This window comes from Oncorhynchus keta, chromosome 29 (assembly GCF_023373465.1).
Source record: "Oncorhynchus keta strain PuntledgeMale-10-30-2019 chromosome 29, Oket_V2, whole genome shotgun sequence".
NCBI classification, from domain to species: domain Eukaryota; kingdom Metazoa; phylum Chordata; class Actinopteri; order Salmoniformes; family Salmonidae; genus Oncorhynchus; species Oncorhynchus keta.
The window spans coordinates 25,658,193-25,680,404 of record NC_068449.1 but is presented as its reverse complement, the minus strand read 5'-3'; the positions used below and the strand labels follow the sequence as shown (position 1 = coordinate 25,680,404).

At 46.1% G+C, this 22,212-nt stretch overlaps 1 protein-coding gene across 1 annotated transcript in view; it reads left to right on the top strand.

Annotated features, from left to right (window-relative positions):
• LOC118362594 (transcription factor IIIB 90 kDa subunit-like) overlaps window positions 1-17,592 on the top strand; it is a 50,079-nt gene extending 32,487 nt beyond the window's left edge. The window contains exons 14-20 of the mRNA XM_052486326.1: window positions 2,191-2,246; window positions 2,379-2,430; window positions 2,541-2,593; window positions 3,077-3,351; window positions 14,852-14,903; window positions 16,364-16,481; window positions 16,632-17,592. Of these exons, the coding sequence (XP_052342286.1) occupies window positions 2,191-2,246; window positions 2,379-2,430; window positions 2,541-2,593; window positions 3,077-3,351; window positions 14,852-14,903; window positions 16,364-16,438 (563 nt within the window). The 3' untranslated portion in view covers window positions 16,439-16,481; window positions 16,632-17,592. The remainder of the gene's footprint in view (window positions 1-2,190; window positions 2,247-2,378; window positions 2,431-2,540; window positions 2,594-3,076; window positions 3,352-14,851; window positions 14,904-16,363; window positions 16,482-16,631) is intronic.
• The last annotated feature ends 4,620 nt before the right edge of the window (window positions 17,593-22,212 follow it).

The following is a 22,212-nucleotide window of genomic DNA, read 5'->3' as shown; positions in this document are numbered from 1 at the left end:
GTCAGAGCTCTTGTAAGAGGCCAGAGTTCCCAACTTGAAATTGTGTGCTGGATGACCATTCAAACTGTGGGAGCAATTATTAGGAAATGGAAGACATACAAGACCACTGATAATCTCCCTCTATCTGGGGCTCCACGCAAGATCTCACCCCGTGGGGTCAAAATAATCACAAGAACGGTGAGCAAAAATCCCAGAACCACACGGGGGGGACCTAGTGAATGACCTGCAGAGAGCTGGGACCAAAGTAACAAAGCCTACCATCAGTAACACACTACGCCGCCAGGGACTCAAATCCTGCAGTGCCAGACGTGTCCCCCTGCTTAAGCCAGTACATGTCCAGGCCCGTCTGAAGTTTGCTAGAGAGCATTTGGATGATCCAGAAGAAGATTGGAAGAATGTCATATTGTCAGATGAAACCAAGATATAACTTTTTGGTAAAAACTCAACTAGTTGTGTTTGGAGGACAAAGAATGCTGAGTTGCATCCAAAGAACACCATACCTACTGTGAAGCATGGGGGTGGAAACATCATGCTTTGGGGCTGTTTTTCTGCAAAGGGACCAGGACGACTGATCCGTGTAAAGGAAAGAATGAATGGGGCCATGTATCGTGAGATTTTGAGTGAAAAGCTCCTTCCATCAGCAAGGGCATTGAAGATGAAACGTGGCTGGGTCTTTCAGCATGACAATGATCCCAAACACACATTGCCCAGGCAATGAAGGAGTGGCTTCGTAAGAAGCATTTCAAGGTCCTGGAGTGGCCTAGCCAGTCTCCAGATCTCAACCCCATAGAACATCTTTGGAGGGAGTTGAAAGTCCATGTTGCCCAGCAACAGCCCCAAATCATCACTGCTCTAGAGGAGATCTGCATGGAGGAATGGGCCAAAATACCAGCAACAGTGTGTGAAAACCTTGTGAAGACTTACAGAAAACGTTTGACCTCTGTCATTGCCAACAAAGGGTATTTAACAAAGTATTGAGAAACTTTTGTTATTGACCAAATACTTATTTTCCACCATAATTTGCAAATAAATTCATTACAAATTTTTGAAAAAAAATATTTTTCTGGATTTTTTTTCTCATTTTGTCTGTCATAGTTGAAGTGTACATATGATGAAAAATACAGGCCTCATCTTTTTAAGTGGGAGAACTTGCACAATTGGTGGCTGACTAAATGACTTTTTTGCCCCACTGTATCTGTGTAGCTCTTTTGAGAGGCTAGCTGCTACTCAACTGAACTCGACTGGCTGGATTGCTTCTGTAGTATTATTGCAATTCACTATACCCCAACCTTGAAGGTGTGTGGTGTGTGTGTGTCCTGTGCACCTGTCTCTCCTTAATTAACTGGGAAGGCTGCCTGTGGATGCTTTTGGCACAGCTTTGAAGTGTGAACCCGGGGAAGGAGGGCTCTCTGAACACGTCAAAAGACCGGGAGCTGACAGAAGTTAAACGACTCCCATAAACCTGCAACATATTGCCTCTTAAGACGCGATTCTCCTCTTCCCTTTGACTGGGATTGTGTCTGATGTCTTTAGGCAGGTGATGGAGTCCTACTTTATTGGAAAATGGCTAATCAAGGAGAAGAGTGTGAAAGCTGTTGTATTTATTTTTCCATTCTTTCCGAAGTCAAACCCTCCATCCTTTTTGTCTCCATTATCAAAGGTAATCAAAACTTTTCCTTTGTGGAACTAGTTTCCCCCCCCCCCCCTTCCATCGTTGAAGTGTTGAGTGCGCTGGGATTTGAACGATCTCCTGTCTTGTCTCGGCATAAAGGTGGCTGTTTCTTCTCTGACAACCTGAGTAATCATCAGAGGAAGGAGGGTAAAAATGGAAATGCAGCTCAGGCATCCATTGTCTCACATCAAAATGCAAATTGTTGTTTCCGCAACAAAATAAACCGTACTACAATCTTGAAAGCGCATCGTAATTGAAAAGAAACTCTGTACAGGCAGATCAACTTAAAGCAGAGTTAAGCTTATTAGTTATTGTTATCAGAAGTTGCTATGCTTATTATTTACTGATACAAATCCAGGCACAATTTTCTTTGCAGAAACACAATTGATGAGTGTTTTGTAAAGTGTTATCTGTTGCAATTTCTCTCTTTCTCCCAGAGTGAGTTGACTTACCTGAGAACCTACAACAATAATAATGATGATGATGATGATGATGATGAGGTCTAATTTATTTTTCAGATGGGGACACTGAAAATGGAGAGCTCGACCTAAGTGGTATTGATGAGATTGAGCTGGTATGTACTGCATTTTGACATTTAGAGGGCACCTTCTATTGAAACATCCACTCATTCTGAAATGACAGTATTGTCAGTGAATAAAAACTGGAAATGCATAACTAAGGTAATTTATCTCCTGAATGACCCGAGGTGAAAATCAAGACTGATCTTTGGATGAAACAGAACGAAGACTACTTGAAAGGTTCAGCCACACCACACTATGTACATATTGTAATATACTGTTTTGTCTTGACTCTCCTTACTGATAATTACAATCCCAATTTAATCCCCAATCCACATTTATACTTTCAGGAAAGGAAGAGAGGATAGCGAAAGAGAAGGAGCTGGGGATTTACAAGGAGAAGGTAAATCAACAACATCCTGCCAGTCTAAAGAAGCAATGAGCTTGGGATGGCCTGGGTTTGCTAAAGCCCTCTGAGCACTCTCGCTGCCGAACAGACAGACACTAAGCTCTCGTGTGTCAATGTGTGTGTGGATATTTTCCCCTCCAATGGGTTTCTCTCTCATTTCACGTCAGGGTTTGGCAAGGCCCAGGCCCTTTGTTAGGTCCAACATCTGCTCTCTGGTTTTAACTAGCTAGATTAACTGCAGCGCAACATATAGCTAATGAGGTGTGGAGGCTTTGAAAGCACTGATCCAACAACCGTATGCCATGCTGTCCAATGTCACAATCAGCCCCGTCCCATATACTGTAGCGTAGCTAGAGCATCCCCTCATTGTGCAAAGTATAGTTAAAACTGTACAATGAGCTAAAGAACCAATGTGTCCTAAGTAATTGCAATTGACAAGGTACTGGGTGATTTGAAACCCCATTGTGTGCCCTGCAGCCCAAGAGTTCGGCCTCCAAAAAGAAGGTTCTGATCCATGCCAGCACGGCAAACGAGGCTATAGAGAAGATGCTGGGACAGAAGAAAATTTCCACTAAAATCAACTACGACATCCTAAAGGAGCTGAACGTTAAGCCCAGCACCAGTCCAGCCCGCCAGATAGCACAGTCACCAAAAGGAGCCACCCCTGGAGACCAGAGGCTGACTGGACAATACCGCAAACCCCTCAATGTCCCTCTGAGCCTGGGCACACCACTCAGCACCTTGGGAAAGAGGTAGGTGGAGCAGAACCACAGTGCGACTCAGTATATTTAATAATCCCACTGCTGTTCACTGTCATATATTATTCAGTATCGGCTGAATAAGCTTCAAGACTGAATTACGGCAGCAGTGTAGAATAAAGGGCAGATGACTAGAAATGTGAGTATGAGGCTATCAGGATTACAGTGTTCTGAATGAGGCAACAGTACTTTGTCCTTCTCCAAGGCTACGGTCTGTCACTGGGGGCAACATGCCCACTTCCCGGCCTGTTGAAGCAACGTTGCTGCTGTTCTTAATAATGATGAGGCTGCACTTTTCCCCTGGCCTAGAATGATCACCAGCAACAGGCAGACAGATGATTCCATTTCCTTTTATTCCCTGGAAGGCTGTGGACTCTCAGCCTGCCACTCACTCCCGTGGGACTCTACTTCCCTGAGAATTACCTTCTCTCTTTCCCAGGATTTGCTTGAGCTCTCATTTGCTCTCTCTCTTTTCCTCTCCCTCTTTCTCAACACGCACACATTCAGTACGCTATGATCCACTGAGACTTTCTGCTGAAATTAATCTGTTTCTTCAGCTTTGAGAAAAGTCATTTGATGTTTTCTGTTTGCTTGGTATTACTGAAATTGGTTTCCCAACTATCCCGCTTTTAAACCTCTTACACTAAATCTAATTTCGGTGAAACCGTCTTGCAGGTGTACAAGTCTTAGACCCAGCCCAGCCTAGACCTAGCCTTTTAGTGGTGGAACCAGGTGAGACTCCTCCCCCTTCCCAGTGTGGTCAGTATTACTGGAGTCATCTGGTTGCAGTCCCTCCCTCCCTCCCTCCAACCAGCCCAACCCTCAACCCTGTGTATTCTCTGATCTCACAGGCTTTAGAAATAACCCAGCGAGGGCCGGAGTGGAGGGCTATGGTTTTTTAACAGCACCAGTCCACTACTAGTGGCTCCAGTCAGTGGCCTAGCACTTCCTTGAAAAGTTAACATTTACTGGCCTACACGTTGAAGACATATCCAGTTAAGAATACTTTCCGTTATTGAAGAGGCCGTCATTGACAAATCTTTTCCACCTTTAAGAATGGCCATTTTCCCTCTAACTGTCCACTTGTTACATTTTTAAAATGCATTAATGTCGTGTCAATAAATTTTTCATGTACATGGTTTTTGAATCATTCATTGTACACTTTCACTTGTTTTTGCTGAATGTGACTGTACTTTTGCTAGCAGGTAGCTTTTTAGACTCACATCCACTTGCTGAGGAAAAAGCTGAGCTTTGCACTTTAGTGTTGCTTGCTCAACAAGTTTTATTTTTTTTTTTACCAGAGGACGGTGATCACACCATGTGCTAGGTGTGTTCCACGACTCGCTAGTGGAGTGGAACTGACCTTCCACGGAGTTGCATTATTTTCCAGACAACACATCGAGCCCCATGTGGATTATCATTTTATACCATGGTTATAATTTAACACATTTTGACACTAGAAATGTGTTAATTTGCCGGTAGAAATGTGTTCAACATCCGCTGAAGTAGCTAGCAAGTTTATTAGATAGCTACATTAGTTGCCAAACACAGACTTGGTCGTTTAACTAACCAAACCATTAGTCCTAGCTTTACATTAGGAAAATCAAATTCAACAATGCCAATAGTGTTTTCAAATCGACTTTTACTTTCAAAAGCAGCTCGAACATGTAAGAATGAATTCTACCACGAAAATATACCGTGCGTTAGGGAAATAATGCACACTCTCGAATGCCCTTCAATCAGAAACAAGGATTCAACAAATCCATGGTATAATATGTTGATAATTTGGTATCTTTGTGCACATTGTACCTTTTTAGGCAATTTTGACATTTTAAATGAGAACATGACTGACTGTTGACAGTAGAAAGAGTCCTTTCACTGGTTGGTTGAGGAGCTGACTGTTACTGGAGCTCTAAAAAGGTTATTTGTGTGGTTATTTAAAAGGGGAGACATGGTGTCAGGGAGACCTAGGGAAGTGGAGGAGAGCGGTAGCTGACAGTAATTCCATTGTGCTGCCTGCTTCCGGGCCTTACTGACTGCTACACTGAGGCGTTGTGCTCCTACTCCCCTTCCTCCAACCACGGCTCTGCTCCCCACCACGGCTCTGCTCCACTTCACTTAAGAGCTCTCCACTGTAGGAACCGGCCCCTGGTCCTGTCTCAGGCCTGCTTTGTACAGTGTCTCCCCTCAGTCATGGCCAGCCTGGCCCCCAGCCCTTCACCCGGTCACAGGCCTGTACTTTACAGGACCCTCGCTCCCACCTGCCAGTCCCTCCATCCCTCTCCCTCTCTCCTGCCATACCACTCCATGCCTTTCCAGCCAGCTGCCAAACAGGGCCTCCCTGTTCCCTCCATTCCTACTGGAGGATGGAAAAGCACTCTTCCATAAATAGCCCAGATAATTGCCCTCAAGTCCTTTTTTCTTCCCTCCTCCATCTGTTCCCTTCTTTTTCCATTCAAAGCTGATTTTCTTTCTTCTCACTTTTTTAAAGCCCTTTGCCCATTCCACACTTTTTTGCGGGGGGAGGGGGGGGATTCTTGACTGCATATTTTGTGGGGGGGTTCAGTCTGTTTCAGAAGTGTAAATCTGACCCTAAAGTTTTAGACCAGATTCTGGATCAGAGCTTCCACTAAGGGAGTGGTGAGTTTCTGACTATCGATTTTCTCTCTGCTGCCTGTGTAGGAATCACTTTCTCTGCATTCCTATTCAGCCTCTGAGCCGGTGTCATCAGCAGAGTAGACAGCCCATCATCCCCACATGGACCACTACGCTTCTCACTTTATTTCCAGTCCACTCAAAATATATATATTTTTGTAAGATAGCAGCTGTATTACATTTACATTTTAGCAGACACTCTTATCCAGAATGACTTATTTTTTATTTAACCTTTTATTTAACGAGGCAAGTCAGTTAAGAACAAATTCTTATTTACAAGTCAAAAGGCCTCCTACATAAAAGGACTCCTACATAAAGAGAGACCTAAGACAACAACATAGCAAGGCGGCAACACATGACAACACAGCATGGTAGCAACACAACATGACAACAACATGGTAGCAACACAACATGGCATCAGAGCAACATGGTAGCAGCACAAAACATGGTACAAACATTATTGGGCACAGACAACAGCACAAAGGGCAAGAAGGTAGAGACAATAATATATCATGCAAAACAGCCACAACTGTCAGTAAGAGTGTCCATGATTGAGTCTTTTAATTAAGAGATTGAGATAAAACTGTCCAGTTTGAGTGTTTGTTGCAGCTCATTCCAGTCGCTAGCTGCAGCGAACAGAAAAGTCGAGCAACCCAGAGATGTGTGTGCTTTGGGGTGTTGTATGTGGAGGATGAGGGCTGCAGTAGATATCTCTGATAGGTGGGAGTGAGGACTTACAGTAGTGAGTGCATACATTTTTCATACTTTTTCAAATTGGTCTCCCGTTGGAATCGAACCCACAACCCATGCCATGCTCTACCAACTGAGCCACAAGGGAGAGTGTAATCTCCTTCTGGTTTCCAGCCTCTCTCTGACTTCTCCCACTGCACTGCAACTGACTGACCACTAAGCATTTCCATAGGATGCCTCTGTTTGCTTCTCACAGGAACCAACAGAGAACTCTCTGGGTACCACTGCCTGGTTGAGGCTCCATCTGTTACAATGCTACAGACTCAAAGGCAATCCACCCCACTCGAGGTGGCATACATTGGCCTAGACTGCTGGGAAATGACATTTCCTTCTCTGTGGATATCCTGCTCCTCTCCCCCTGGTTTTTGAAACTGCCATTAACAGCAAAGCCTTTGTTCTTCTAATGATTTCCCACTGTAACTAATGGTTCAGACAAGCTCCAAAGTGAGGCGTTTGGACTCCATCCCAGTGTATATCCATCCACAGCCCAGGAAGCACCACGGGAACTGTTGAGACAGACAGAGTTGATATTGCAGTCATAGTTCATGGCTCCGCAGCCTGCCCTGAACCAGTCAAATAGTCTCTCTTGAGTAAGTAAGAAAGGGACTGATGACTGCACTTACAGTATACAGTGCCTTTCTCACTGTACATTGTTTTATAGTCACCACTTACAGTGGGGCAAAAAAGTATTTAGTCAGCCACCAATTGTGCAAGTTCTCCCACTTAAAAATATGAGAGAGGCCTGTAATTTTCATCATAGGTACACTTCAACTATGACAGACAAAATGAGACAAAAAATTCCAGAAAATCACATTGTAGGATTTTTAATGAATTTATTTGCAAATTATGGTGGAAAATAAGTATTTGGTCACCTACAAACAAGCAAGATTTCTGGCTCTCACAGACCTTCTTTAAAAGGTCCTCCACTCGTTACCTGAATTAATGGCACCTGTTTGAACTTGCTCTCTGCACAATTGGTGGCTCACTAAATAGTTTTTTGCCCCACTGTATGTATAGCACCTGCCTTGGTGACAAAAGCAGCCATCAAGAAATTACAACACTCAGACGATCAATCTGTCAGTGCTGTAAGCACAGGGACCTACTAAACAGTGGAAGTGTCTGAACCCGAGTGGTCTGTCTGGAGATCCCAAAGGACAAGGACTGACTGTTGGCACCAGCCAACTCCTTTTCTCACTACTGCTGCTTTCTCACCCTCTTCCAGTGTGATGTGCTCATCCCTTAGTGACAGACTTGGTTTTGTGAAAATCTTTGATTATGCTTTTATATGAAGAGTTAATTGACCCTTGTCTAAGCCCCGCCCCAAAATGTTGGGCAAAAAATCACAGCGTTCCACTGGATAACTGTTGATGAGTCCGACACCTCAGGCAAGCGCACGTTTACATTGAGAGCCAGTGAGGGCTATGGCAAAAATATAGTTTTCTTTAAAACAAATAAATACACTTAAATTATTTTGCAATTTATCAGGAGGACATGCTTCTGTGATTCTTGAAATGCAGAGCCTGATGGAGTCATTTTTTTAAACCTGAAATGTTGGTATTTTTTGTTATATTTTATTAGGATCCCCATTAGCTGTTGCAAAAGCAGTACCTACTCTTCCTGGGGTCCACACAAAACATGAAACATGATTGTAATACAGAACATTAATAGACAACTGCTCAAGGACAGAACTACATTTTTGTTTTAATAAATTATTTTTTTTAAAAGTCAAATGTAGCCTACATACAAACTATCTAGGTCAAATAGGGGAGAGGAGTTGTGCCGTGAGGTGTTGCTTGATCTGTTTTTTTTAAACCAGGTTTGCTGTTCACTTGAGCAATATGAGATGGAACAGAGTTACATAATACTGTAAGCTTTCTTGAATTTGTTCTGGATTTGGGGACAGTGAAAAGACCCCTAGTAGCAAGACCCCTAGTTGCTTGCACAGCTGTTTAGCTAGCTCCGCCTCATTGACCACCAAATGTTGCTAACGCTAGCGAGCCAATTAATAGAACATGTTTTCTCAAAATGTATGTTAGCTAGCTAAGTTAGCAATGACCTGAATTACAACTCCCATCTGCTGTCGACATCAGGATACGCTAATTTTACGAGGTTCCTGTGAAGCAATTGTAATGACAGCCCATCACAACATACCTAAGGGTTTCCTGATTAGCAAGGGGTAGTTTGTGTTTGATTTAATTTTGTATTAGAAACACAGTTTGGATCATTGTGAGGGGATTTTTGCTAGTGGTTGAATGGGGAATTGGGCTTCTCAGGAAAATGTCAGAGGTTGCAACAATAATCAAGGGGGGTGGGGTTTAGCGAAGGGCCAATTGCCTTCTCTTTGTTTCTCTTTAATCGTCTCCATTTCTTTTGTTATATTACTGATTTGATGTAACATTATCCTCAAGAGTTCCATCTCCTTTTCATCTTCACACTGTCTTAGTCTCACTCCGCTCGTTCTTAGCTTGAATGATTTTCTTCTAATTTCATAGTTGCCATCCCCCAGCTCTAAGCAGTCACTAGCCACTGGCTAAACACTCTCCGTCAATCGCCTTTTCAGCTCAGGCTTAGTCTCATTGGCAGTAAGCTGATTAGAAACATGCCGTTAAGCCCAGCATAGACTAATAGTCTAACAGAGAGGGAGAGTCTGAGAGGAGTGGCAGACGGAGAGCGGTGATGCTGGGAAAGACAGAGAGGGAAAGAGTGAGTGGCGGTTGGAGAAAGAGAAGAGTGATGGAGTGTCTCCTGTCTGACCTTTTTAGAGAGGTGGAGGCAGTCAGTATGCGGAGGGGTCGTCACAACAATGGAGTGCTTCATATGTCCCATTGTACTGGGAGAGGCGGTTTTATACATGTCACATGACTACTCTGTCAAAAGAGGCACTCCCCACTGCAGCTAACAATGCCCAGGGGGAAGTGGGCTGCAGGCTCAACTTTGAACAGCAGATCTACCTCTGAACTTTAAGGCAAGATGTGTCCCCTTGCAGGTACAAGGAGGCGCTAGGAGGGGATAGCGCAAGGATATTTGGGGGAAGGGGTAGGGGGATACCCAGTCAGTTGCACAACTTGAATACATTCAACCAAAATGTTTCTTCCACATTTAACCCAACTCCTCTGAATCAGAGTTAGTGATGATTTAAAAGTGATCAATGCTTAATCAGTATTAAGCAGCATTACTTTGGATATAAAACTACAGACTATTACTATGGCGATATTGACACACTAGGGACTAACGAGTGGTCCCTAGTAGTTTGGATGTACGTTTTAATGGAATATCTGTACCCTTAGATTTGAGCTTTTTCTGGGAAGTTTAGAAGCAATAACTACTTTTGATGGCTTCAGGGCTTTCTCAAGCCATGTATTGTTTTGGCTCTGTGACATCTGACAGTGTGGTGTTGTTACTAATGTTCCATTAGGGAGCTGTGATACTGTGTCGCTCTACCGGGTTGAGCTGTGTTACTGTGTCGCTCTACCGGGTTGAGGTGTGCCAGGTTGAGCTGTGTTACTGTGTCGCTCTACCGGGTTGAGCTGTGTTACTGTGTCGCTCTCCAGGTTGAGCTGTGTTACTGTGTCGCTCTCCAGGTTGAGCTGTGTTACTGTGTCGCTCTCCAGGTTGAGCTGTGTTACTGTGTCGCTCTCCAGGTTGAGCTGTGTTACTGTGTCGCTCTCCAGGTTGAGCTGTGTTACTGTGTCGCTCTCCAGGTTGAGCTGTGTTACTGTGTCGCTCTCCAGGTTGAGCTGTGTTACTGTGTCGCTCTCCAGGTTGAGCTGTGTCCATGCCTGCACTATACCAAGGTATGGGCCCATTCATGGTGGCTGAGGTGGGAGAGGGAACAGGCAGGGGGAAGGAGGATGGAGGGGGACTGGGCTGGCATCTCTGTCACTCCTGTCACAGCTACACCACACCTGACCTTATTAGAGAGAAATGTCAGACATGTTTTCTTCTGTGAGGGAGAAGTTGACTTTTGGAACACGTCTACTGTTCTAGCTGAAGTGGTGTCGCAATAATAAGTACTTGGACTGCTTGTCAGAGAATACCAAATGGTCTCTGACTGCCTGCCTTTTTGACCGCACTATGTGATCCTCCTAGTCAGGGTGGTAGTAGTGTGTGATCCTCCTAGTCAGGGTGGTAGTAGTGTGTGATCCTCCTAGTCAGGGTGGTAGTAGTGTGTGATCCTCCTTGTCAGGGTGGTAGTAGTGTGTGATCCTCCTAGTGTAGTGTGTGATCCTCCTAGTCAGGGTGGTAGTAGTGTGTGATCCTCCTCCTAGTCAGGGTGGTAGTAGTGTGTGATCCAGGGTGGTAGTAGTGTGTGATCCTAGTCAGGGTGGTAGTAGTGTGTGATCCTCCTAGTCAGGGTGGTAGTAGTGTGTGATCCTCCTAGTCAGGGTGGTAGTAGTGTGTGATCCTCCTAGTCAGGGTGGTAGTAGTGTGTGATCCTCCTAGTCAGGGTGGTAGTAGTGTGTGATCCTCCTAGTCAGGGTGGTAGTAGTGTGTGATCCTCCTAGTCAGGGTGGTAGTAGTGTGTGATCCTCCTAGTCAGGGTGGTAGTAGTGTGTGATCCTCCTAGTCAGGGTGGTAGTAGTGTGATCCTCCTAGTCAGGTGGTAGGTGTGATCCTCCTAGTCAGGGTGGTAGTGTGTGATCCTCCTAGTCAGGGTGGTAGTAGTGTGTGATCCTCCTAGTCAGGGTGGTAGTAGTGTGTGATCCTCCTAGTCAGGGTGGTAGTAGTGTGTGATCCTCCTAGTCAGGGTGGTAGTAGTGTGTGATCCTCCTAGTCAGGGTGGTAGTAGTGTGTGATCCTCCTAGTCAGGGTGGTAGTAGTGTGTGATCCTCCTAGTCAGGGTGGTAGTAGTGTGTGATCCTCCTAGTCAGGGTGGTAGTAGTGTGTGATCCTCCTTGTCAGGGTGGTAGTAGTGTGTGATCCTCCTAGTCAGGGTGGTAGTAGTGTGTGATCCTCCTAGTCAGGGTGGTCAGTAGTAGTGTGTGATCCTCCTAGTCAGGTGGTAGTAGTGTGTGATCCTCCTAGTCAGGGTGGTGATCCTCTAGTCAGGGTGGTAGTAGTGTGTGATCCTCCTAGTCAGGGTGGTAGTAGTGTGTGATCCTCCTAGTCAGGGTGGTAGTAGTGTGTGATCCTCCTAGTCAGGGTGGTAGTAGTGTGTGATCCTCCTAGTCAGGGTGGTAGTAGTGTGTGATCCTCCTAGTCAGGGTGGTAGTAGTGTGTGATCCTCCTAGTCAGGGTGGTAGTAGTGTGTGGTCAGTAGTAGTGTGTGATCCTCCTAGTCAGGGTGGTAGTAGTGTGTGATCCTCCTAGTCAGGGTGGTAGTAGTGTGTGATCCTCCTAGTCTAGTGTGTGTCAGGGTGGTAGTAGTGTGTGATCCTCCTAGTCAGGGTGGTAGTAGTGTGTGATCCTCCTTGTCAGGGTGGTAGTAGTGTGTGATCCTCCTTGTCAGGGTGGTAGTAGTGTGTGATCCTCCTAGTCAGGGTGGTAGTAGTGTGTGATCCTCCTTGTCAGGGTGGTAGTAGTGTGTGATCCTCCTTGTCAGGGTGGTAGTAGTGTGTGATCCTCCTTGTCAGGGTGGTAGTAGTGTGTGATCCTCCTAGTCAGGGTGGTAGTAGTGTGTGATCCTCCTAGTCAGGGTGGTAGTAGTGTGTGATCCTCCTTGTCAGGGTGGTAGTAGTGTGTGATCCTCCTAGTCAGGGTGGTAGTAGTGTGTGATCCTCCTTGTCAGGGTGGTAGTAGTGTGTGATCCTCCTTGTCAGGGTGGTAGTAGTGTGTGATCCTCCTAGTCAGGGTGGTAGTAGTGTGTGATCCTCCTTGTCAGGGTGGTAGTAGTGTGTGATCCTCCTTGTCAGGGTGGTAGTAGTGTGTGATCCTCCTTGTCAGGGTGGTAGTAGTGTGTGATCCTCCTTGTCAGGGTGGTAGTAGTGTGTGATCCTCCTTGTCAGGGTGGTAGTAGTGTGTGATCCTCCTAGTCAGGGTGGTAGTAGTGTGTGATCCTCCTTGTCAGGGTGGTAGTAGTGTGTGATCCTCCTAGTCAGGGTGGTAGTAGTGTGTGATCCTCCTAGTCAGGGTGGTAGTAGTGTGTGATCCTCCTTGTCAGGGTGGTAGTAGTGTGTGATCCTCCTTGTCAGGGTGGTAGTAGTGTGTGATCCTCCTAGTCAGGGTGGTAGTAGTGTGTGATCCTCCTAGTCAGGGTGGTAGTAGTGTGTGATCCTCCTTGTCAGGGTGGTAGTAGTGTGTGATCCTCCTTGTCAGGGTGGTAGTAGTGTGTGATCCTCCTTGTCAGGGTGGTAGTAGTGTGTGATCCTCCTTGTCAGGGTGGTAGTAGTGTGTGATCCTCCTTGTCAGGGTGGTAGTAGTGTGTGATCCTCCTTGTCAGGGTGGTAGTAGTGTGTGATCCTCCCAGTCTGTCTGTGTGATGATACTGAGCCTGTGATATTCTCAGGCAGGGTAGTAGTAGTATGATGGTAGAACAGTAGTAGTCGTCTGATCTTCCCTGTCTGTCTGTGTGGTGAGCCTGCTCTATGATCCTCCCCTGGTGGGTATGGTGTCAGACAGACGCTGTCACTCTTCCAGCTAACACCCCCAGCCTGATCCCTGACAGACATGTTGCCCGGCCGCCCCACACCACCCCAACACTCTGATGTGTGACTGAATGTCTGTCTAGCCCAGACCCAGAGTCTGCTGGGAGCAAATAGGAATGCAGGGCAAATCTCAGGCCACAGATGACAAAATCCTCTTTAGAGGTCAGAATTCCCTAGGGACAGCAGCATTAACATCATCTCTCTGCCCCTCCACAGAGCCCTAAAACGTCCTCATCCTCAAATGTCATCCATGTTTTGTAACAAACAAGGCTGGTCCCCTGGCCTAAGCCATCATAAACATTGGACCCTCGTACACTGTGAGTGTGTGTACTTACTCAAGCGTGTGTTTGAGAAGTGTTTTTGTGTGAGATGCTATACTAGAGAATGAATGGTGTCAGTGCCATGTGGTGCAGGATAGACTAAAGGGGGAGAGAGGGAACAATCGCTCCTTTTGGCCGCATCACAGTCTCACGCTGCCAAGCTCTGCTCTGTCTATCCCAGAATGCACCGCAGGGTGAATGGCCGCTCTCACCCAGGCCTGCCAAATGAGAGACTGGGAGAGTGTGTGTGTGTGTGTGTGTGTGTGTGTGTGTGTGTGTGTGTGTGTGTGTGTGTGTGTGTGTGTGTGTGTGTGTGTGTGTGTGTGTGTGTGTGTGTGTGTGTGTGTGTGTGTGTGTGTGTGTGTGTGTGTGTGTGTGTGTGTGTGTGTGTACTGGGAAAGAGGGAGTGGGCACCACAGTTTCGTGTATGTGGTTAATGTTTATGCATGGTTTGATTAAGGGGAGGAGGGAGGGGAGACTTGATGCCCAGCCTGGAAAATGTAGTTTGAAGACCTGATTATTATCATCATTATTTATTTATACCGTAGCTTCCCCATCCAGCTAATATCATTAAAATTCCATTAGCATTTTTCGTCTCACAACAGTGAATAGATTACTGTATGTGTATAACTGCTGGTGCCTCCAAGGTCATGTTTGTGATCGGAGACTAAAGTAAGAGGGACACATTTGGGAACCCCTCTAGCCTAGTCCTGCCTAGTTCAAGCTCTGTGGGCCCACCTCACTAAACCCAGAATAGGCTGGTGCTGCTGGATACTTTTCTCATGAGCTTGGACAAAGGGAATGAAGATGCCCTGCTTGCTAAACAGTGAACACACACTCTTTCTCCTCCTCCCTCCTCCTCCTTGTAAAGCAGATTAATTAAAAGCGCTCTCTCTCCTCTCTTATCAGTGTGAGTAAAGCACTTACAGTAAGCCCCCAGGGGAGCCTCTCTTGTCAGGGTGGGTAGGCAGGGGAGGGGGGGGGGGGCCTCCAGGAGAGATGCTAATTTCATCCACTGGAGATCTTCTTCCCCAGGAATTACTGCTGCTGTTAGCACCTCTGCCTGTCTCGGTCTTTGTACATTATGATATGTATCTCCATCATTTGTGTCTTGTTCTATCATCTCTGCCATTCATTGCAGTTATGTCACTTGGTCTAGTCTTCACAAAGGTATTCTTGTCTCAGGTTACGGCCCTTCATATCAGCACAACCCCATAAGAAGCTGGCTCTGGACCAGGTAAGATGATACACCTGCTTCTGTCTCTTACACCCTACACTCACAACACACAAAACAGACTATACCTTTCTGTCACTACCCATGGTTTTCTGACTGATTGCTGTGGACAACATCACTGACTTAACCAAGCCTCTAGTCTCCCATGAACCAGATGGGGGAGAGTGATTCTTCAGCAGCAGTCTCACTAATGGGAGAGGAATGTGGCCGTGTCCTGCTGGGTTGTTCACTTGCACTCAGGCGCTGTGGGCTGGAACATACAGGAGGGAGCCTCTCTCTCACCCACCCTTCATCCCTCTGCTGCTCTGTCCCGCTCTGTTCCCTTTCCATCTTTCGCTCATGTGGTTTTGGCAGCCATTAATGGAATCTCCCAGTGCAGGCTACAGCAACCAGGAAGAAAAATTGCCACGAGCGGCCGGGTCAACAAGGCTTGTTACTAAGCAACCCTTCACCACCCCCCTGGGAACTGGTATCAAATGGCTTCTCTGATTGGTTGGAGCCGGGTTTGCTTGGAATTCATGTTATGTAATGTTGTCTTTCATGCCTGCAAGGAGCACGGGAGAGAGAGAAAGGAGATGTGTGCTTTGCTGTTGCCTGGCAGTTTTTCTGTTTCTCTCTTTGTATTACCTAAACAAATGTCCTAGGAGTAAAACTGCGTGTTGAGTTACCCGGCACTGCTTTCGCCTGACAGTCTTGGCAATAAATGCCTGTTTAAACGTCAAGCTCAGAGAAGCTGGCAGGCTCCTGTGAGAAACCTCTCTTGGCAATAGAATAGAGACTCGTCTCATTTCACTGTTCCAGGCTTTTAAAGCGGAGAGACCAATCCAGTTCATCCAGCCCTTCCCCCAGTGTCAGCTATGGTAGAGAACCACTGACTCCATCACACTGTTATGACTGACCTGATTCCACCAAGGCCACCCAGTTCTCTCACCTTTAAAACTGTATGGGGCCTAAATAGTTTCATCAGTTTGTCTTCTCGTTATCTCCCAAGAGGCTTTCAAGACTTCCTGCCTCTCCCATAGCTCCTCCTCAACAGTCACAGACCCTTCCTCCCATACAGTGGCCAGCCACCTACTAATTAGTCTTCAGAATAATTTATGTATTTATTTATTTTCCCCTCATTTTCATAATTAACGAGGCTTCCAGCTCCTATTATAAAAATACATTTTCATCACTGGGAGGCTGGGCTCAGCAGAGTGTCCATTGAGGGGAGGGGTGGGGGTGGGATGGTAGAAACAGCTCAGCAGGAGCTCAGACATGCTGCTGCAGAGGGAGCCTAAATGTCTCTTCATCACACTGTGGATTCCCCCACTTGCCTCACCCATAGCCACCTGCAGTAGGACTGGGATGGGGGATCAGGCTAGCCAAAACCTCTGTATTGAGGCCCAGGTTGCAGATAGCGTGCAGAATCAGGTTACCAAGTCCGAACTGACTTGGTCGATTCCTCCTAATTGTTTCCTCAGATAGCCAACCCCCTGCCGGCGCCCCCTGAGGCGGCGCCCCACTGTGCTGATAGAGAGTGGGCCTGTGGTCTATGATGAGGAGGATGAGGAAGAGCCCTGCAGCTGTTGGGAGGCAACGGTCAGTAAGAAACTTCAAACTGGCCTGGTAGCCAGGCTCCTCTAGCATTAGTTGTCATGCCATGTTGTCTGGCTACCAGACTGTCTACAAATGTTTGAAAACGTGTATTTTGAGAGCAATTGAGTAATCAATTTGTCTTCTTTTACTCAGAGTATGGATGTGATGACGATGATGGATTCTAGCACTACTGGGTCTGGCCTGTTTCTCTGGACTGTTGTGCTACTGTATCAGCCCTCCGACCCCTGTCCACAGACCTACACATGACACATGACTTGTATGCTCTCAGGGAGGTTGGAGGTGATGACGAGGGTCCGTTTCTCCTCAGGATATCTCCTTTAACTAGGAAAGAGGTTGTGGGTAATATTGTGCTGGATCTAACAAAGAGACATTATGGTTAGTCTATCTTCCTTCCAGGTCACTCAAGTATATGTTGCCCCCCTCCCTCTATCATGGCCAATTCTGTCTCTGTATTCACATGAAAGTACACTACCTAATGGTGAGATGTGTTGGGAACAATTGTCTCTCCCAGCTAATATGAGAACGCGTATTAGTCCAATCAGTGTTACAATCACAGCTACTTAAGAACAAATAATGAAAAATCTGTATGGGAGTTTACTTCTCGAAAACAAAATATTGCATTAATGTTGCCTTGAATATGCCAAACCATATGGCGTATGTTTTTCAGTTGAACTGGTAGCATTTTTTATATATTTTTCAACGCTGTTATTTCTTGCATTATGTGGTATGATTTCTCATGACATTCTTTATGGAGAAATATTCTACAAAATGTTTTGAAGGGATCAGGAAGTGTTAATCATTTGTACGTAGAACTGGCAAATATCTGAATTATTGTTGATGATGAACAAAGCAATCTTATGCATTCCTAATTAATGACATAATTGTGTTCTGGATTTATTTTGTAAATGAGCTTTTATGGTTATATATTTTCAAATGTTGATTGGGAGGATGAATGGTGATTTGTTCAATATGTTCTTGATGTACAGCTGTATTTAAGGAGGTGAGGAAATTGCTCATTTTCCCAGCCCTCTCTCTCCTTTTTGCTGCTCCTGTACGTGTGTGAAAGTGTTGCCTCAGTAAATCTCCTACCAACAGGAAACCTATGTTCTTGTTCTCTTTTTCTTTCTGACATCTTGGCTAGTATTATCTTTGATCTTGGGTTGACATTAGTGTCAGAACAGCCTTTAGTCAGTCTGGTTTAGTCATACAATACAATCACATAAACTGAGGTAAATATTAGAGTAGCCTAGCTGCTGGCTAAAAGCCATCAACTGAGCATCTCCAATTGGATAAAGCAAGGTTTAGAAAAGGTAATGTGGAGAAGCATTAAGCTGGAATGACCCACTTGTGTCTTTTAATATACTTTTTTTCAATGTGCTTTTATGGTGGTACAGGTTATCAAGGCTATCAGATATCACTCTTGGCGAAAGTGTGTGTGGATTTAACTCTATGGAGAGGTCTGTGTCGCCTCTCCCCCGCACAGGGAACCAGACACTGAGAGGGTCTGTATCTGGGCAGGCATTTTGGAACATTACCACACCTCACCTCAGTCACATCATCCTCTTCTCACTTCATTACCAGGGGAACCCAACCTCTCACTCAGGTGGGGGATTTGCAGCACCATTGTGTAAAGAGATCAAATTCTACTCCTTCAAAGCCTGTAGTGTAGGCTATTTCTCTGCTGCTTGCAGTTGAATTTTATGTCATCTGGTATACTGTTTTTATGGTTTTATAATGCTCTTTAAAATGGCCACCCTGTAAAGTTGTCTTTGTTGGTGTTAATATCACTCCCTTCTTGTCATCTAAATCTCCATCTTTTACACAAAACTTTGACAATGATATTTACAGGTAAAGAATTTCTCTATGCATTATTCTTTAAGTTTGGTAACTCCACTCACCTTTTACTGTCTGTTGAAGGAAACCGTTGTTGGTTATGCAGTTTTGTGGTGTACTGTGACCTTACTGCTCTTTCACAGTGCTACCAGAGGCGTAGAGGCCCTGTGGATTCATTCTTCAACATGTTTTTATGCTAGTTTACTAAAATGCCATTTTTCTAATGCCGATGAGACTTTTGGAGAGGGCCTCTGGCAGTGCTGTGAGGTAGATTCAAGAGAGGTGAAGAGAGGAGGCCCATTCCTCCTCTTCCTCCCCCTCTCTGTTTCCAACTCTCCCCACTCATACCCCAGGCAGATGAACACACATGAAGGCAGCAGCAGCCTCAGCATGACCCTCCCCTCCTCCCCTCTCTCTGACAGCTGCAGTTTAGCAGCGGCGTTAACTCCACCTCAGGGCAGCAGAGCTCAAAGGCACCTTGCTGGGCCCGGCCCTGGCTGCTCGGACTCTGCTGCTGCTGCTCTGCCAGAATCATTTCCCTAATAATCCCACCTGCCTTAAACTCCCTCCACTCCATTCTGCCTTTTCCTGCATCAGCACATTGATTCCCCCTCCTGGCTCCCTCACCCCAATTATTTCCTAGGACCTTAGCTTAAAGGGATTCCTTCACCCTCTCTTTGTAACCTCATTCCACACCAACTTCCCTGCTGTAGGCTGTTCTGTCCAGTGTGGAATGTGGGTGTATTCTGTTCCTCTGAATAGCCATTATAGGCATTGTCGTCGGAGATGATGGAGATTTTCATAGACTGATGTTGTCATCTTCATACAGGTATGACTGTGACATATTGGATGAGAGTGATCTGTGAAGGTCATGAAAGTGTTAAGAGTAGCCTTACATTACAATAATGAGTTTAACATCCAAAGTTATGTTTTATTTATGTAACAGATATAGGTCTTGATTCACTTCTGTAATAATAGTGGAGAGAGAAACACTGCTAGGCACCCGGCCGAGCTTGGCTTTGGGAAGGATAGCATGGAGTCCAAGCAACAGCGAGAGCTTCTGTCGTCCTCTAATTCACAAACATAAATCCTCCAACTTTTGGCATCATGCTCGACTCTGTAAACAGCATGTGGAGGAGGAGGGCTAAATAGTTTCTCTGCGGCTACAGATGAGTTTGACTTCAGCTGTGGGCTCAGTTTTGATGTATGGTCCCATCTCTGTAATTGAATTCATCAAGGGATTACTGAACCTCATCTGTGGCAACAACTCCAATACTAGCCCCTTGCTAACACACACACACACCAAACTCGTCCGTCAGATACCCCCACACTCACATTTACTGCAGCTATTGAGAGAAATTAGATCTACCAGACCCCCCAGCTTTGTGTGTACATGCGTATGTGAGTGTGTACCTGTCTGTACCAACCTACCGCCCCTCATCTGATCTGTGAGCCCACTAGTGCTTCCTCTGCCCTCCCCCTGAGTGCACCCACACAAATGGGTCTCAGTGTGGGGTCAGAGCCTGGTGCCCTGAGCCTTATCAACTCCCAGAGCTCCAGTGTTGTGTTGTGTTCCAGCTAGCCTAGTAGCTTTATAATCCTCTCCAGCCAGATGTAATTATGTAGTGCAGGTGGAAGACACTGTTTAATTACAGGGTTAGGGCCCTGCACAAACCCACCTGTGAGAGCAGAGGGATAGGAGGAGAGAGAAAGAGGCTGAGACAGATTGAAAGAGGGGTAGACAAAGAAGGGGTGAGGGAACTGACTGGAGCACAGGTTGAACACCTGGCTCTTGATTAGAGGGTTGGAACAGAGGGGGACAGGGATGATTCTGATTAAACAGACCATGTGGGCTCTGTTCTCCTTCTATAAGGGCTTCATCTATCTGGCGCTCGTGGGGGTGGGGGTTAGAATGGTTGGAGGGGGTCTATACAACCATCTCCAGATGTAGTGTTAGCCTTTAGCTCATAGACGAGGTATCTTGGAGCATCCCCAATTATATACTGTGTGCAGTGTTATCTTAGAGAGTCCCAGACACTGGTACATGGGCAGGTGTTCACTGTGGATCATTCAGCAGGGTTTGGCTCATGAGACTGCAGTGTGAGGGCTAGAGATAGGCCGACCTCCGTACAGCTGCCAGACTCTTTCCCCCTCTCCTCTCCTTCCGTCTCCCCTCCTCCCTCCATGCAGGCCAGGCGAGGCTTCATCAGGGTGCCCTTGGGAACCAAGCCTGGAAACCTCCAGCCTCATGCAGCTGTGTGTCCACAAGCTCTAATACACACACACACATACACACACATTATTTGGTGGATCTGGGCTGAGAGCCACCCAGACAGGCAGGGCCTGAGAGAGGAGATGAGCTGAGAGACCCGTTCTCTCTCAGGTCCCATACAACAGGTTCTCCTCCTCATCCTCTTCATCACAGCTGCATCCAGACTCCTTTGGACACACACCGCCCGTCCCCCAGACACCCACAGCAGATAAATAATTTATCCCAGACCAGGCGGTGAACCACAACAATCTCACGTTTGTATGACTGTACACACAGAACATTATAATACAAAAAGCATTCACTGACTTGGTGTATGATTGGATCCTTAAAACCTTCTTTTCCCTGTCTTTGGTGCGGCGTTTAGTTTTTCCAGTCTGGATGGCTACAAGGATAACATGTCACTTCATATCTCCATGTTGTTCAGTTACTTTGACATCCAGTAATGATCTCAGTTCCCTAGATAATGTATTGTCATCTGGGCCACCTGTTATGTACCTGAAGTACTGGGATTTGTCCTCTGGCTTGGGGCCTACAGGCACCGAGTGAGAAAGTGGACAGCAGCCAACCAGATGTGGTCTTTTCTTCTCTGCCAGCTCTGCTCTGCCTTGGCTGGTCACTCTGGCCAGTGTACCCCCAAGCCTGCCCAGTATCCTGTCCCTGTGTCTGACCACCTCATTTCCATCCACCATCTATCCACCTCTCTCACCAGCCCCCGCTCCTCTCTCTGGTTCACCCACCACTGTGCTCCATCCTGAAGTGGCACAGTGCATGGTGATGGCTCTAAAGCAGGGCTCTCCAACTTAGTATCTGGAGAGTTACCTTTCTGTAGGTTTTCACTCTGACCCTAATCTAGCACCCTTGATTCTAATAATTTCCTGGTTGATAAGCTGAATTAGGATAGTTACAGCTGGGGTTGGAGCGAAAACCTACAGGAGAGTAGCACTCCAGGAACAGGATTGGCAAGCTCCGCTCTACAGCCTCTGGCTGTTCCAGCATGGGGGCTGAATTGAGAAGATGAACAGGTTGGTTGCTATAGGATCTCTGACAGCCACACTGACTGACTAAGAGAGCCACAGAGCAGAGCCTTGCCGAGCACACTGATAACCTGCTCCAGTGAGCCAAGCTGAGGCATGACCGTGAGAACCCTGGGGTGTCCAAGGCTCCAACTCTGGAGCGCCATCTCTCTCTCAGCAGGCTCTCTGTGGGACACACACACAGAATTTCATCTTCTCTGTTCTAAATCTTTCTCATTATGGTTTTACTGTATGTTGTGTATCTGTGTGTTTACTGTATGTTACGTATCTATTAGTTGTGTGTTCAGTGTAGCTCTCAGGTAGTTTCTTTCGAGGGAGTTTTTCCTAGACACCGTGCTTCTACATCTGCATTGCTTGCTGTTTGTGGTTTTAGGCTGGGTTTCTGTACAGCACTTTGTGACATCAGCTGATGTAAGAAGGGCTTTATAAATACATTTGATTGAAATTTGATTGATTGTTTTGCTACCTTATTCTGCTCCATAAGCCTCTGCCTTGTCACAGCATGTCCCTGAGACTGACAGGAGGGAGGAAGGAGGAGTAACTAAGGAGGAGCAATAGGTCGTCATAGTAGGAG